The 15,952-nt window shown below is 37.8% G+C and overlaps 1 protein-coding gene across 7 annotated transcripts in view; it reads left to right on the forward strand.

Annotated features, from left to right (window-relative positions):
- Sbf2 (SET binding factor 2) overlaps positions 1-15,952 on the forward strand; it is a 350,526-nt gene that overhangs the window by 106,188 nt on the left and 228,386 nt on the right. For all 7 annotated transcript variants that reach the window (XR_778567.3, XR_004517428.1, XM_010615281.1 and 4 more), the window contains 5 exons: positions 2,315-2,344; positions 6,937-6,984; positions 12,956-13,078; positions 14,149-14,259; positions 15,826-15,931. Coding sequence is in view for 5 of the 7 variants with exons in the window: in XM_010615281.1 (XP_010613583.1) it covers positions 2,324-2,344; positions 6,937-6,984; positions 12,956-13,078; positions 14,149-14,259; positions 15,826-15,931 (409 nt within the window). In the remaining 2 variants the exon portion in view is untranslated. The remainder of the gene's footprint in view (positions 1-2,314; positions 2,345-6,936; positions 6,985-12,955; positions 13,079-14,148; positions 14,260-15,825; positions 15,932-15,952) is intronic.

Raw genomic sequence — 15,952 nt, forward strand, 5'->3', positions numbered from 1 at the left:
CAGAGTTAGTGTGGGCCAATGAAAAGTAAGAAAAGAAGTACACTACAGAGTGAGAATGGACCACTGTGAAAGAGAGAACCCAGTGGCCAACAGTTTAATGTCAGCCATTTTTTGTATCCCTTACTCCTCAGGCTGACATCAGATCTAGGCCATCCTATTGAAAACCTGCTTGATTTCTCACCCAAAGAATTAAGGATAGCATTCTCTGATTGGTTCCTGGTGTAGGAATTTGTAAACTGTTTTTCTGTACATCTTCTGGATCTCTCTGATTGACACATCACTCCCACTTGCTCAGCTGGTTTGCGACACCCTACTTTCCTCTTCATTTCTCCCTGAGAGACATAAATTCCCCATTATTTTTTTACATGTTACTGAGGGCTAAGGTCTCTAGCTTCATATAATTACTTTGGGCTGAAAGGGGCTGTAGGCACTACCTACTGGGTTTTGCTTTCTCCAACTACCTTAGGATGTTATGGCTCACTGGCTGGGTTAGAAAGAAAGCCTGTTGGCCAGGGATTTAGCTCAGTGGTTCCACTGCCTGCCTTGCAAGCCTAAGGACCCGAGTTCGATCATCCCTGATACCAAAAGGGGACAGTGTTGGAAGACAATGACAAAGAAGAGTTGGAGGCTATATGTGAGGAATTGTTGCACTGAGAATGCTTGGTGACTTTATCATGGGCTGTAGTCTGTTTTTTTGTTTGTTTGTTTTGAGAGAGGGTCTCACTTTGTAGCTGAGACTGACATGGAACTCACTATGTAGCCCAGGCTGGTCTCGAACTCACAGGATCCTCCTGCCTCAGTCTCCCTAGTGCTGGGATTATAGGGATGCACCACCGCACCCAGCACATGGGCTATAGTCTGTTTCACCATTTGAAGGCTTGAACTTCACTATTAGGTTTGGGATACAGAGCTCAAATATGAGAATGAGTCAGAATATTTTTGTTTGTTTGTTTGTTTGTTGTTTTTTGAGACAGGGTCTCACTATGCAGTTGAGACTGACCCGGAACTCACTTTGTAGCACTAGGCTGGTCTTAACTCGAAGCAACCTCCTGCCTCAGCCTGCTGAGTGCTGGGATTACAGGCCATGTACCATCATGCCTGGCTAGGTCAGAATATTTCTTGATTTGTCTTAAAAGGTAGACTATAACAAATTCAGCTATTGGAAACATTAAGCATTGTTTTCACCTTTCTTGTGGAGAAGAAAGAATGATGAAGAGTAATATTAGATAAATTATCAAGTGCCTGAGAGCCATAGTTTTAGCAAAATTATCCACATTATGGATAATCTCAGTACAGGTGCGTGTTTAAGCTGTGGTGAATTAGGGGTTATTAGTGACTGTACCTCATCTGTGCTCAGAATAGAACTGGAGGCTTGCCTTTTGAAGAGGAATCTCAGGTCTTCCAGAGGGTTTATAGGAGTAGCTTTTTTCTTTTGAGTGGTCTTTTTTCTCAGACAGTTCAGGTAGAGGGGGCTTTTTTGGGGGGAGGGTGCTAGGAATCAAACTCGGGACCTTGAGCTTGTGAGGCAGGTGGCGGCACCACTGAGCTAAATCCCCAGCCCAGAGGTGGCTTTTTAATTGCCAGACCTCTCCAGTGTATGTCCTCTGAACAGGTTTGAACAAAGGAGATGATCTGAGCTTGCCAGGGTTAGTCTAAGCACAGAGTTGGCAAACTTTGCATACCTGTCTGTGGTCACAGCTGGTCCTTCTAGTCCTGTGAAAATTCAAGTAATTGTTTCTCATGTAGAGTTTTCATAGCTTTGCACTGCTTCCCTTGAGGAAGAACTGGTGTAATATTTCCTCAAAAACTAAGAATAAGGCTAGGGTCTTGAAGGGCTGTCAGGGTGCTCTTCTTGCCTCACTATAAGCTTCTTTGATTTCCCAAGGAGACTTTAAATATGTCTCTTTCATGTCTATTTCAGTGAATGACAGTTATCTGTTTGGGAAGATAGACTGCCTCCAATTTTACTTTTAAATCTCTTTCTAGTAAGAGAGTTAGACACAGAGAGACAATTAAAAATCTCTCGTTGAGGGCCAAGGAGTTAGCTCAGTGGCAGCACACCTGCCTAGCAAGCCCAAGTTCCTGAGTTTGATCTCCAGTACCGCCCCCCCCCAAATTTATGGTTGAACACTTGACTTTTGAATGACATGTCAGAGCAAATTTAAAGAAGCTCTGGTTAGAGGTCCCCTTGACCTCAGTTATGGCTCTCGATTTAGAGGAAAGTTTTTCAGAAAACAGTGTTCAAAGAGGAGCCAAAAGAAATTGCTTACCCATGATATCCAGGATTATCCAGGATTTTTTTTTTTTTTTGCAGGACATAGAAATGACCAAGAACAAGGGCATGGTAGGTTGTCTTGGGCTCCTTTAGCCATCTTAATCAGAACAGAAGGTGAGGAGGATTTGGGCTGGCCTACCACCTCTCTAGGAGTGGGGACAATCATCCAATGCCATTGAATCAGGCATGTTGGCCACCTGACACAAAAAGCAGGGCCTGGGTGGTAGCTTGGTACAGTCACATGCCCAGTGTCCAGTTTTATTGCAGGCCTTGATTGGCCCTGGGTTTTCCTTTGGATAACTTGAGTGTGCCTAAACATTGCCAATTATCACAGCCATAATTTTATTTTATTTTATTTTATTTACACATGTGTGTTTATTTTACTTAAGAGCATGTTCTCAATATACATCCATTTTCCTAGGAATGACTAGTTTCTCATTTTTTATGGCTGAGTAGTACTCCATTTTATAGAAAAACCACATCTTCTTTATCCAGTCTACAACTGATGGACAACTGGGCTCACAGCCATAATTTTAGTATGTCCTTTTTTCTCAGCTCTTTCTTCATCTAGATCCTGATGGTTGAAAACATACAAGATTGTGTCTAGCAATTGGGTTACAGATTTCTGGGGGCCCATCTATAAACTTAACAGGATCTTTTGAAAATATTGGCTGTCTCTGGGGCACTAGCACCTGGTAGAAACACCAGAGAGAGCATCTAAGGACAATATCATCAGTGATGCCAATTTTTCCCTTTGGTGGCCTCTTTAAATACATGGTTCTTAAGTCTCTGCAGAGAGGAAGAGCCAGAAAAGCCTTAACATAAGTGATTTTACTCCACTTTCATTGACTTTTGAAAAATAGTATACAGTTTAAGTGTGAGGTCACTTGGACTTGCAGAGGGTTTCCCATGGTGCATTGGCCCACTGACTCTTCAGAGAGAAGGGGAGAGTCCCTTTCCCCAGGGGCTTCCTCAGAAACTCCCAAAAGATAAGGCTGGAAGGGGAGGGCTCCATTAGCCACTTAAGAAACAGTAAATGCCTAAGAGATCTGAGCTGAGAGGGTTGGCAGGGGGGCTTCCCCTTAGCCACTTGAGAAACTTATGAGATCAGGGTGGAGCCCCCAAAAATATCTGTAACATCTGTCCCAATAAGAAAAGTTTGGTATTTTAAGGCAGTAGAGATAGAAACCTCTCTTTAGCATTTAAGAGGAAAAAAAAAAAGAAAACTTTAAAACGTCTAAGTATAAGGATAGCTTTACTTTGCATATTGCAGCCGCTTGAGTTGACCATTATTGGATGTTCCTTTGTTCTGTACAGGCCCTCAGCCTTGTGTTTCTAAATTACCTGAATTTCTATAAAAAAAAACAAACAAGGTGGGGATCTAACCTGATTGGGAAAAGTCTCAGGGAGGAGGGCCATGTTTCCTAAAGCAGAGGCTTTGCTCCTATCTGTAAGGGTGAGATTTCCTTGTGTCCAGCAGGTCAATTGAAAAGAAGAACATGAACAGGACTGGGGATTTGGCTCAGTGGTTCTGCTGCCTGCCTCACAAACACAAGAGCCCAAGTTCTATTCCCAGTACCAAAAAAAAAAAAAAAAAAAAAAAAAAAAATAACAAACATGGTATAACCACATGACCAATCCACATGACCGATCAATATTGCTGGAAACATGGCTGATCTATGTGAATTAGTCACATGGTGAATTAAAATGGATACCAAATATGGCAGAATGGTGAACTGTGATGAAACAAGGTCCTGAAACAGCAACTCACTAAGGATACTCCAAAGATAGGCCATCTAGGGGAAAAGCACAGATAATGAAGCAGGAAACTGTGGGGACCCGAGACAGACCACTCAATGAGAAGGTAGCAAAAAGTGGCTTATAATGCTGGCAGCTCATTGTGTGATTCTTGTCAGTCTTCAGAGCCCCAAATAGAAGTTCGCACTTCTTTATACACCTCTTTTTACTTCTACAAAGCTTAATTCCATTATAGTTTCCCTGGGAATACAGTAAAAAAGATTTACACAAAGCAGAACAGTGAAGGGCCCGGCAAAGAATTCTGGCAGTTTCTAGTCTGTTATGCTTCTTTGGTGACAGATTACAGAAGTTGTCATGGCTACTCAGGTACATTCTACATAGAGCATAGTCATGTAGTTAATTCATAGTTGCCTAATAACTCAGTTAGCCATAGTTTCCCAATCCTATATGGGGGGTGGTCTACTTTCTCAGTGAGACTTTGAGCACAAGCAGGCTCCTGAAAGAATGAGAAAGCTGAACACAATACTGGAGAATACTGAGTACAAAAAAGGCATTCTAAATTCTAGGCTGTGCACATGGAGCCTGGATGATCCATTCTGTGACTGGTTAATAACAGGCTGTCTGGGAACTTTACACTAAGTTATACCCACAGTGAGTGACTGAAAATGAGATAGAGACAAAGAAAAGGGGAGATAAACTTGAGGTGAACATTTGGGCCTTCTCCTGCCTGAGAAGCAGAGCAAGCACTTCCCTTTCTCTGTCCCATATGGTGGGATGCACCAGGGAATGGCTCCTAGAGCCGCAAGAAAACTTCCTGAATTTCCTGTCTTCCATTTATTTTTTTACCGCCATCTAGTTCCTTGCCTCTCTTCCATAACCACAAAAAAGGATTTGAGCCCACCTACAGATGAAAGCCCATCCTGGGAGACAAGGCACAAGAAGGGGATTGGAGCTTTCCCATGAGGGAGAGAGAGAGAGAGAGAGAGAGGTAAAGAAAATAAACTAAACCAGTTCTTCTTGGCCATAGATTTGAGAGAGAGAAAACTGCCCAAGGAGCCTTACTTGCTCCTGGCTGGCTTGGCAAAATTTGTTACCAGATTCCTGGGTTCTGGGGACTCCTAGATTTTTTTTTCTAGGTTCTTTTTGAACCTGAGCAAAGAATTGGACAAAACAAGTGCAAAAGGTGCTGTAGCAAAGTTTTATATCAGTAAAGACAGTAAAAGAAGCATAATCTGCAGAATGAGCGTGGGCCAATTAAAAGTAGAAAAAGAAATACACTTTGCAGGGCAAGAGCAGACTACTGTGAAAGAGAGAACACAGTGGCCAAGAGCTTAATGTCAGCCATCTTTTGTATCCATGCCTCAGGTTAATATCAGATCTAGTCTGTCCTATTGTTATGGCAGAGCAGAGCAGCTCTGCGCTATAGCCAAGTGTTGCAGCTCAGTGTCACAGCTCAGAGGCATAACTTACAGCTCATTGTTGCAGCCAAGTGCCACAGCTCTAAGGTACAGCTGAGCTTTACAACTCAATGTGGTGGCGCTCTGGGTCACAGCTCTCATTCTTTGAAGACTCAAGAATCGGATGGTCAGTTGAGATGAAGAAAAACCTTTATTAAACGTTCGAGACCTATACCTTCGAGGATTCTAAGTGCCCCTACCAGAAGTGAAAGTCTCCTTATATAGAGATCTACAGGGTAGGCAAACATGCTCATTGAAGCAGCGGGGTCAGAGTTACAGAACATTCCTGAAAGCAGATGGAGCTTAACAGAACCTTCTTGTGAGAGTTCAGAGCTTAACAGAATATTCCTGAAAGGTCACAGTTTAGTCACAAACCATTTTGATACACTGGGCAAGAGCCCAGCAACATAAATTTACATTTCCAAAATAAAACATTCTGTGGGAGAAAAATGGAGGCAAGTCAAGGGCCTGTCATTATATAGCACTTCTCTATCACTATCAAAAACCTGCTTGATTTCTCACTAGAAGAATTAAAGGTAACAGTCGCTGATGGGTCCCAGGTGCAGAAATTTGGGAACTGATTTTCTGCCCAATTCAGTGATCTTCCTGATTGATAGGTCATGCCCACTTGCCCAGCTAGTTTGTTACATTCTAACCTCCTGCCTCAGATCCACTATAAGTCTAAGAGTAGCTCAGTGTTAGAGCCTTTGAGAGTACTTGCCTAGTGTGTGCAAGGCCTTGAGTTCAGTCCCAGTACTGAGCAAAAAAACAAACCACTTCTAGGGCTGGAGGTGCAGATCAGTAGTAATAGAGCCCTTGCTTACTATGCCTGGAATCCTGGATTCAATCCTCAGCTCAAAAAAAAAAAAAAAAAAAAAGGAAGAGGAAAAATTATAAGAAGATAATTTTCTAATTGTATATTCCTTCTGTATTTTAAACAGAAGCTCATCTATAAAATAGACCTTTGAGTTATCAACTACAGTTTTATAGAGAAGGCAGTGACTTGTTTATTTCCCTTTAACTGTCAAAGTAGTGGATTAGTACCCTAGCAGTCTTAATTAGTGACCAATTAAAAATTATCATTATAATCCAGGCACAGTGGCATATCCTTATAATCTTGGTACTTTAGAAGGTTGAGGTAGGAGGATTACATGTTCCTAGCCTAGGCTACTTAAAGACTTACTAAGCCCCTGTTTCAAAATGAAAAGTAAAAAGAAAGATGGGGTTGCAGCTCAGTACAAGGCCCTCTGTTCAGTCCCCAGTACCATACACACAAAAATGTTATTATTACGAGATGAATTTGTACATTTGATTACTTTCAGTTAACTTCAGTTTTTAATCATTTAGTGCTATTTGACAGATTGTTTACTTTTTGACACAGTGCATTGAACACTACAGTTTATTTTACATATTTTCTGACCTGAATATTGATTTCATTTCTCTAAGGGTCCTTGGTTTCCTTTGCTGAGAAAGAGTTGTAATGAATTTTTCAAGGTAAAATGAATTATTACTTTTAGTCGATCTCTTGGCATATAGGATATATGTTAAATGTTCTCTTTTTTTATATCCTCTTATTAATTAGTCTAAAGAAGTGATTCAAAAACTGTGGTCCCTGGATGAGAGCTTTAGCATCACCAGGGAATTGGTTAGAAATATAAATTCTTGGGCCGGGGATTTAGCTCAGTGGTTTGGCGGCCTGCCTCGCAAGCGCAAGGATCCAAGTTCAATCCCCAGTACCAAAAAAAACAAAAACAAAAAGAAATATAAATTCTTAGACCCCACCTAAGAAACTCTGTGAGTGTTCCACTGACTGCCTTGCAAATGCAAGGACCCACGTTCGATCCCTGGTACAAAAAAAAAAAAAAAAAAAGAGAGAGAGAGGGAGAGAGAGAAAATAACTGTGAGTGAAACCCACAAATCTGTTTTAACAGTACCTTCTCATGATTTTAATGCACAGTAAAGTTTGAAAGCTAAGAGTCAAGAGTAGAAGTGTTTAACTCATCTGGTAAGAATGAAACAGGCATGCTGACATTATTTCTCAGGGTGGCAGTCAGATATACTGGCCTTCAGTGCCTTGTCCTTTCAAGTGTTATTTTGTAAAATGAGAATTAATGGAACTATAATAACCCATTTCTGAAATAAGCAACATATTATCTAGCCTTCTAAGGATTAGAACATATGAACATATACATACTTGTTTCACAGTAGTATTGCAACTACTTGTACTCCTTTATGCCAATTCTTTTGTTTTGTTTTTGGTACTGGGGATTAGGACCTTGCGCTTGCTCTTCAGGTGGTGGAACTACTGAGCTCAATCCCCAGCCTTCTTTTTTTGTTTTGAAGCAAAACATTTATTGGTACATTTTAGAAATACATAATGATGACTTTCATCATAGGGAATTTGCACCTGCACATGATATATCTTGTCTCTTCTTTTCTTCCCATTTCCCCCTCCCCTTGACCTCCCCCTCTTCCTATATGAAAAAGCTTTGTTTCTGTTTTCTTTCTTTTTTTCTTGTCCCTTCCTTCCTTTCCCCCTCACTTTCCTCCCTTGTTCCCCTCTGAACTATAAAAACCTATTTATGAAATAAACATCATATTACGTAGTCTTCTAAGGTTGTAGAACATATAAATATATACATACTTGTTTCACAAGATTTTCAAACTTCTTATACTCCTTTTTCTGATTCTTGAGAGTTTTTAAAGCCCTTGAAGAATTTTACTGAGGCAATTTTATAAAATGGTACCTTATAATAAATTATATCTTAGAAAGGAAATTTAGAACTGACAAGTCTTACAGACTTCTTTTATAATTTAAAACTGAATAAAAACATTTTAGTATGATACAGTATTGTTGAAAATGAATATACACAGAGAAGATGATGGATGCAACAACTCTTTTCAGGTTAGAAATGACAGGACTTGCCAGTTGCTTTCATTTTTTTTAGTGGTACCAGGGATTGAATTCATGACCTTATGCTTGTGAGCCAGGCACTGAGCTAATTCCCCAGCCCTGCCAGTTGTTTTCATATGGTAAACTAAGCTTTAGGAGGAATTGTCCAATTTGAATAATAGAATGAACTTCCTAAAACTATTGCCTTCCTACTAGATGAAGCCATCAAATAAAATCAAACATTTAGTAATTTTCAACATTTTATTTCAGGATATATTTGAAAGGTGATAGCAATTTTGGGGCAGATTGATAAGATAGGTATTAATTTATCTCATTTTGAAGCACAGGGACAATCAGCTACATAATATGAATTACACGAAAGCTTGGACTCTCACTAGCAGATACTGTATAATTCATTGTATAATTGTTAGACAAAGATACCTACAAATGCTGAAGGTGAGGCATGTGGTTATGATATGGTTAAAAGCTATGGTAACTTGTAAATCAATGTGAGATAATTTAGTAAATAGCATTTAAGGCAAATTTATAACAATTTTAATGGATGTTACTAAAACTAAAGAGATAATCTTAAGTTCAAAGAAGCCTTATAAATATTGTTCAGCTTGGGGGCCAGGGATTTAGTTCAGCGCCACTGTGCCTGCCTCACAAGCACAAGGGTTTGATCCCTGGTACCCCTCCAATATTGTTCAGCTCGATAATATATGTGAAAATGTTTCATAGTACAGAATATTTCACTTCAAAATAGTATAACATCTTTTACATTCATAAACTATATTTTAAAATTTCTGTTTATTTTTGTTTCTCAGATTTTTCAATACTTGAAAGTCTGTTATAGAAATATTCTAAATAAAGCCATTTTCATTAATTATTACACAAAAGATATCATAACAGTACATTTTTCTTTGAAAATAAGAAAATGAATTTTTCCTTAAACTTGGAGCATTGTATTCTTGTAGAAGAGATTTTGGAATTAATAATAAAAAACTTAAAGAACCAAAATATATTATCTGGTACGAGGGATTGAACTCAGGACCTTGTACTTGTGAGGCAGGCGCAGTGCCACTGAGCTAAATCCCCAGCCCAAGAACCAAGATATATTATGCAAAGGTACAAATTCCCAATAATGAATGTCAGCATATTGTATACCTAAAATGTACCAATAAAATCAATGGCTTAAAAAATAATAGCAAACAAGATTTATAAAGTAAAATTCAAGATTTGTAATAAAAAGTGATATAAGTAAAAATGAAATTATACCTAATAGTGAGGTACATTATATCAGACCTTTTTTCTTGCTTATGTAATGAGTTTTACTTTCAGTGAGTTTTTATCAAAAGAACAGCTTTTAAAAATGACCAATAACATTCTATTTAATATTTGGGTCCAAGTGTTTAATGGTCATTTATTTAAAATAGTTATCTCCTTGCTCAAGCTATCTTCTTTGAATTGTACTCTGGATCATTTAATCCCTGTCTCATAATAACGTGGATAGGTTTATCTTTTCAAGAATTTCAGTAATTGTTTTGTTATTTTAAATTTGTTATTAATCTATGAAGAATATGATTCATTATGTGTGGAAATCTTTCATAAATTCATATTCATCACATTTTTATTATTTCTAAGGATTCCGGAAGCCAACCTAATTTTAGTTTTTTGCTTTGTAGCAAGTGAAAATCTTTCAAGAATATAAGGTCCTTACCACACATAGAGATAGTTCCCTTTGAATATGTATATTTCATGGGTAACTAATAATTGGCTATATTGCACTGCAATAAAAACTAAATAGGCTCTACAACAAATAAAAAATATAGTTCTTGGGCCAGGGCTTTAGCTCAGTGACACTGCACCTGCCTCGCAAGCACAAGGTCCTGAGTTCAATTCCCAGTGCCCCCCCCCCGGTTATTTATATTTCTTTCCCTTCATGATTGGGGTTGGGGGGCTTCCTTTGGTAAAATACCCAGAAAATCATTCCAAGAAAATTTCATTCTGCATTTGTGCAGGAAAAAGATACTAAGTATCAGCTATGTTTCCATCCCTGGGAACTGAGAAAAATCATGGAATCAAAGATAGGAATGCTGGCTTTCACGTAGCATGAGAGAGTGAGAGAAACAGATAACAACAACAACAACCAAAAAAAACGGCTAGTAAAATGTATAACATGTTGGATAATGACAAGTAACAATGGAGGAAAAAAAATCAGGGAAAGAGAATAGAGTGTGTTAGGCCATTGAGGCTTCAAGTAGAGTGGTCATCAATAGTTTACCAGGGTTAGATGTTTGAAGACCTGAAGAAGATGAGAGACATATGTGTTAGGGTATCCATGGAAAGAAGATTCCAAAGTAAGCAAGTTCATAAACCTGTATGTAGGAGCATGCCTAGCATGTTTGAAGAGCAGCAGGGAATCAAAGTAGGGCCCAAGAGGAAGAAGAAAGTAGGGAAGCTATTGTAATAATCCCAATAAGAGATTATGGTGGTTTACAGTATTGTGATAGCAGTAGAGGTGGCAAGAAATCAGAATTTGATGGCAGTTGGACATTGTTAGTGGATATGTCTAGGACAGTGATGAAGAACCTTTTAGAGCTTTCAGTCATAGAAACAGCTCACTGTGGCACATGTGCTATAGGTTCACCACCTACCGGTCCAGCAAGTCCCCCAAAGAGGGGATGGGGACTTAAGTGTGCCTCATATACAGGGTAGGTTATAGGTTCACTGGCTTTGGTGACTTCTGCCACAGTAAAAAGATTTTCAAGACATTTTAGTGAGTGGAATAAGGAGGTTTATTAGAGAAAGATGTGAGCTTTCAATTGAACCATGGTATGGTCTGGAATTTGGTTTTTTGGTACCTGGGATCAAACTTGGGACCTTGTGCCTACGAGGAAGAGGCAGCGGGTAGCACCATTGAGCTAAATCACCAACCCTTGAAATTCGGGTTTTTATGTAGCCTTGGGAGTATCCTCAAAATGGGTGATCTAGGATATGTATTCCTACTTTCGTATCATCCATTTGGTGGGCTAGGTTATAATGTAAACCATTTGCTTGTGTTTTAAGTTTAGAAATGTGCTGCCCACTTAAATAGTGCTGCTTTCTTGAGGATGGAGATGTACTTGAGATGCCCATTAGTAATTAACTGTCAGTATGAATCAGGCAGCTGAATATAACATTTTGTGGCATTTGGAAGAAAGACTGGCGGGGGAAATCACTATGAGCACACTTGATGTATTGGTAAACCATGCTGGAGAGTAGGGAAAAAAATTAGGGGAAAAAGTCTTCAAGGAGGAAGATTGTTTTTTTGTTTTGTTTTTTTGTACTGGGGATCGAACTTGGGTCCATTGCACTTACAAAGCAGGCACCAAACCACTGAGCTAAATCCCCAGCCCACGGGAAGATGTGTTTTAAGTTGGATCTTTGATAATACTCTGTGAAAAAGGGAGAAAAAGGGAGAAAGGTAAAAAAAAGTCAGATTTATTTCTAGATATCCTAAGATTCTAGGACAATTTCCTAACTAGAATCCTCTTGTCTTTCCTTTACACTAATCAAACAGTAGTTCCACACAAAGTATCTGTTGATTCATAAATGAGAGAGAGTACCTAGCCCAAATGGCTTTGAATTTATGAGAGAGTGTCTGATTACCTAGCTTTAAACTTTCAATCCTCCTCACTCAGCCTTCTCTTGCTAGGATTATAAACATGTACCACCACTCCTAGATTTCCAAGGTTTTTTAACCAGCATTTAGTTATGGAAACTTGGGGGTTTTTTAAAGACTTTTCTTTTTCTTCATGGTAATAATTCTGCGTGAGAGTTACCATTTATAATCATGCATTTCAGCGTCATTAAATGCATCCTGAAACTTAGTTTTGTGTGTGAAAATGTTCTCCCTTCTCAAAATACTGGTTGTTATGAGCAAAGAGAACTGATACTGGTCTAAGAGCGTTGAACATTCTACAAATCTTAGAATCCTCATTTGAAACATTGGGCCAAGCAGAAAAACAAAAATGAAAATTATTGCCTCATTTCTAAAACCTATTTTTCTCATCTCTTGAAAACTAACTTTATATTTCTGTGAGTGTTATTTTTAGTTGTTTTGGTCACTACTTAAAATAATTTTAACATGTCTTATTAAATCTTAAAGCCAGGCACAGTGGCACATGTCTGTATTTTCAGCTACTTAGAAATAGAAATTTCTTGAGTCCAGGAGTTCAGGGCCAGCATGGGCAACATAACCAAGACTCTCTTTCAGAAGGGAGGGAGGGGGCCAGGGATTTAGCTCAGTGGTTCCTCTACCTGGAACAAAAAAAAGGGGGGGTAGGGAGTGATGGAGGGAGGAAAGTGGAAAGGGAAGGAAATTTAAAGTTGGGATACATTTATCAGGAGCCTAAAGAACTTTTAAAAAATGAAACAAGTATTCTTTGCTTCATAATTTATTTGCCTAATTTTTAATAAATTATACTTGCTTTTGCATTTTTGTAAATTATCTGGAAGGTGTGTGACAGTGTTTCTTTTGTGAATTGTGAACATAGGAAATTCTGTTAATTGCAGTGCTGCTTTCTCTAGGGAACAAAGAAGGAAGACATTGAAGGTGAAGAGGAAGTGTCTGGTTTAATTCAACCTGCAGAAGTGTTTGCTCCCAAAAGCCTGGTGTTGGTATCCAGATTAGATTATCCAGAAGTTTTTAGGGTAAAGAACTTATTTTTATTAATTTAAATTATTGTATAAATCTATTTTGAATGAACAATGGCAGTTTCTTTGTATTGAAAATATCATTAAATTGGCTTAGAGATTGATTTATAAAGTTAGCATGAGCAGGAGAAATAAATTCATGTTGGGTAAAAGGAATACCTGAATAAACTAATGTAACTCTTTACACCTCTAAGGATCCTTAAATCAGTCGCACATTAGTTAAATCCAAAAGTTGTAAATCCTAAAGAAATAATTTGATTACCTGTAGCAAATTTAAAATGCATTAGTAATTACAACCTTGTATATGTTTATTCAACTTATGAAGCGTTAGATTGAAGTAAATAGGATTGAGATTTCAGACAATCTTGACCATGCTGTTACCAGCATATCTTTAAAATATTGTTTACTTCCAGATTTTTTCTTTTTGATGAGAATTTTCGAATTTAAGAAAAAAATTATTAGCAATTTATGAAAAAGTTCTAGAAGGTGAGATAAGAGTCTAGAAAAATAGTATCAAGATTTCAGTGATAGTGGATAACTTAATGATTAATATTCAGTCACAATCATAATGATCGAATTTTATCTTCTATTTATCATGTGCCTTTTGCTGTTTATCTTACTATCTTCTCTATTTTGCTACTTTGTGCTTTAATCAATATAAGTTAAATTTTCCATTGAGTAAATGTTCTAGATTTATAAAAATCATAAAGTGAGATGAAATCTCTAATTTTTTTTAAATTTTGAATTTGGCATCCTGTAGTTGAAATAACAGGGCAAAACAGTAGAGCAAAAACAGTTGGATAAAGTAATTATCTGAGCACAGGCAACTGTTTTACAAATTAGAGCTGTCTGCTTTCTATAAATTCATCTCAGAAGCCCATTAGGAAGCCCTGGTCCATGAGGAAAATTTAATAAACTTAATAATGTTTGCTGCTCAACATTTATTCCATGTTCATGTAAAGTACACTTTAGTTGGTTCAAAGAGAAATTTTCCAGGAGCAGATGTCATGCCAATTTATTTTTAGTGGTTTTTCGATGAAATAACTGCATGCATCTTATCATTGCAGGCTTGCCTGGGTCTGATCTATACTGTGTATGTGGACAGTCTGAATGTCTCCTTGGAAAGCCTCATTGCAAACCTTTGTGCCTGCCTTGTCCCTGCAGCTGGAGGGTCTCAGGTAAACATAATAGACAATTAGCTAGAGAGTGGCTATTCCTCTTTCTCTACAGTTAATTGATGAGAAAGGAAAGGAAAGAATTCTTTATATATTTTGTTTTTCGTTTGTTTGTTTGTTTGTTTTGGGTTTTTGGAGACAGGGTCTCACCATGTACTTGAGACTGACCTGGAACTCACTATGTAGCCCAGGCTGATCTTGAACTTACGACGATCCTCCTGCCTCAGCCTCCCGAGTGCTGGGATTACAGGTGTGCGCCACCATGCCTGGCTCTTTAAATATATTTTAAAAGAGCATCCTAGTTAAGCAGTGTCCCTGTGATTTACCATCTAGATGCTTAAGATTCCATTCTTTTCTTAGGTTGTGAGGTTAATTTTTAACACAGGGTTCACCTTTCCTATAGCATAATTAGAAGTCATATTTTGTGTAACTTGAACTCTGTATTTTCTGGACATACACTTTTTTAAACTGAACTTTTAAATGAGCTCTTTCTATTTTTCTTACTTCCATGTATAATTAGACCTCATTTTTATTAACTTAAAATAAAAAAAATGTTTGACAACAATTATAAGACAACAGTAAGAAAACTTAACCATTTTGTTTTGGTAACATGTCCATTTCTCAATAGATTCCTTTATTTTATAGGTCTTGAGAGTCTCATTTGCCTCTGAAATAGAAAACTAAGACTTAGCTGCTATAATGTTTTTATTATTTCTAGAGCAACCATATTTTAAAAGGAATGGACTTGGGGCTTAGAGTATAACTTATTGGTAGAATGTATGCTTAGCGCCCACAAGACTGTAGGTCTAATCTCCAGCATCAAAAACAAAAAAAAACCCTCTTTTTCTTCTAAACCATGAAAGTTAGTTGATTATGTATTAATTAATCCATTTTATTATTTTTCCTTATTTTTATCTAATATTGAGGGAAAGAATAGTCTCCTAAAGATCACATTGTCCTCAGTCTGACAAATACATTACATACAATAAAATGTGCATACATTTTCTTTGCCCTTTGCCCTTTTAAATGTCCTCTCTCTTTCTTAGTTTTTTCTCTTAAATTGTTACCCTCTTTTTTGATTCCTGTTCTCATATTTCTCACCTCTGCTACAAGGGAAAAATAATAAGTGTGAACTTGGTCACAGTTGGGTCTAAACATTAAAGAAACAGAATTGTGTGGACCTTTACTAAAGTTTTTGAATTTAACTTGTACTACTTTTTAGTCATTTGTGAATGCCAGTGGGGTGTGAGTGTGTGTGATCTAAAAAATTTCAACTTTTAGTTACTGAATTTTCTTGTGCCTTTTTTTTTGGTACCAGGGATTGAACTCGGGTCCTTGTACTTGAGAGGCAGACGCCAGAACCACTGAGCCAAATCCCTGGCTCCTCTTTTGCCATTTTTGGTTGTATACAAAGTTACTTGAATATTTTGCATTATAAGATATTGCCCATTACATCTGTCAATTGGCTCTCGTGTGGTCATTTGCTCTAAAATTGAACTTCAAAGGGAGTTTTATTTTAAGAAAATGTCTGAAATCATTTTATATGTGTGTATTTCTTCCATTCTGCAGAAGCTGTTTTCCTTGGGTGCAGGAGACAGACAGTTGATTCAGACTCCTTTACATGATAGTCTTCCTGTCACAGGCACTAGTGTGGCTCTCCTGTTCCAGCAGTTGGGTATGTCTTTTCTTCTATTTT

This window comes from Fukomys damarensis, unplaced genomic scaffold (genome assembly GCF_012274545.1).
Source record: "Fukomys damarensis isolate Sample0158 unplaced genomic scaffold, DMR_v1.0_HiC HiC_scaffold_16, whole genome shotgun sequence".
In the NCBI taxonomy this organism is placed as follows: domain Eukaryota; kingdom Metazoa; phylum Chordata; class Mammalia; order Rodentia; family Bathyergidae; genus Fukomys; species Fukomys damarensis.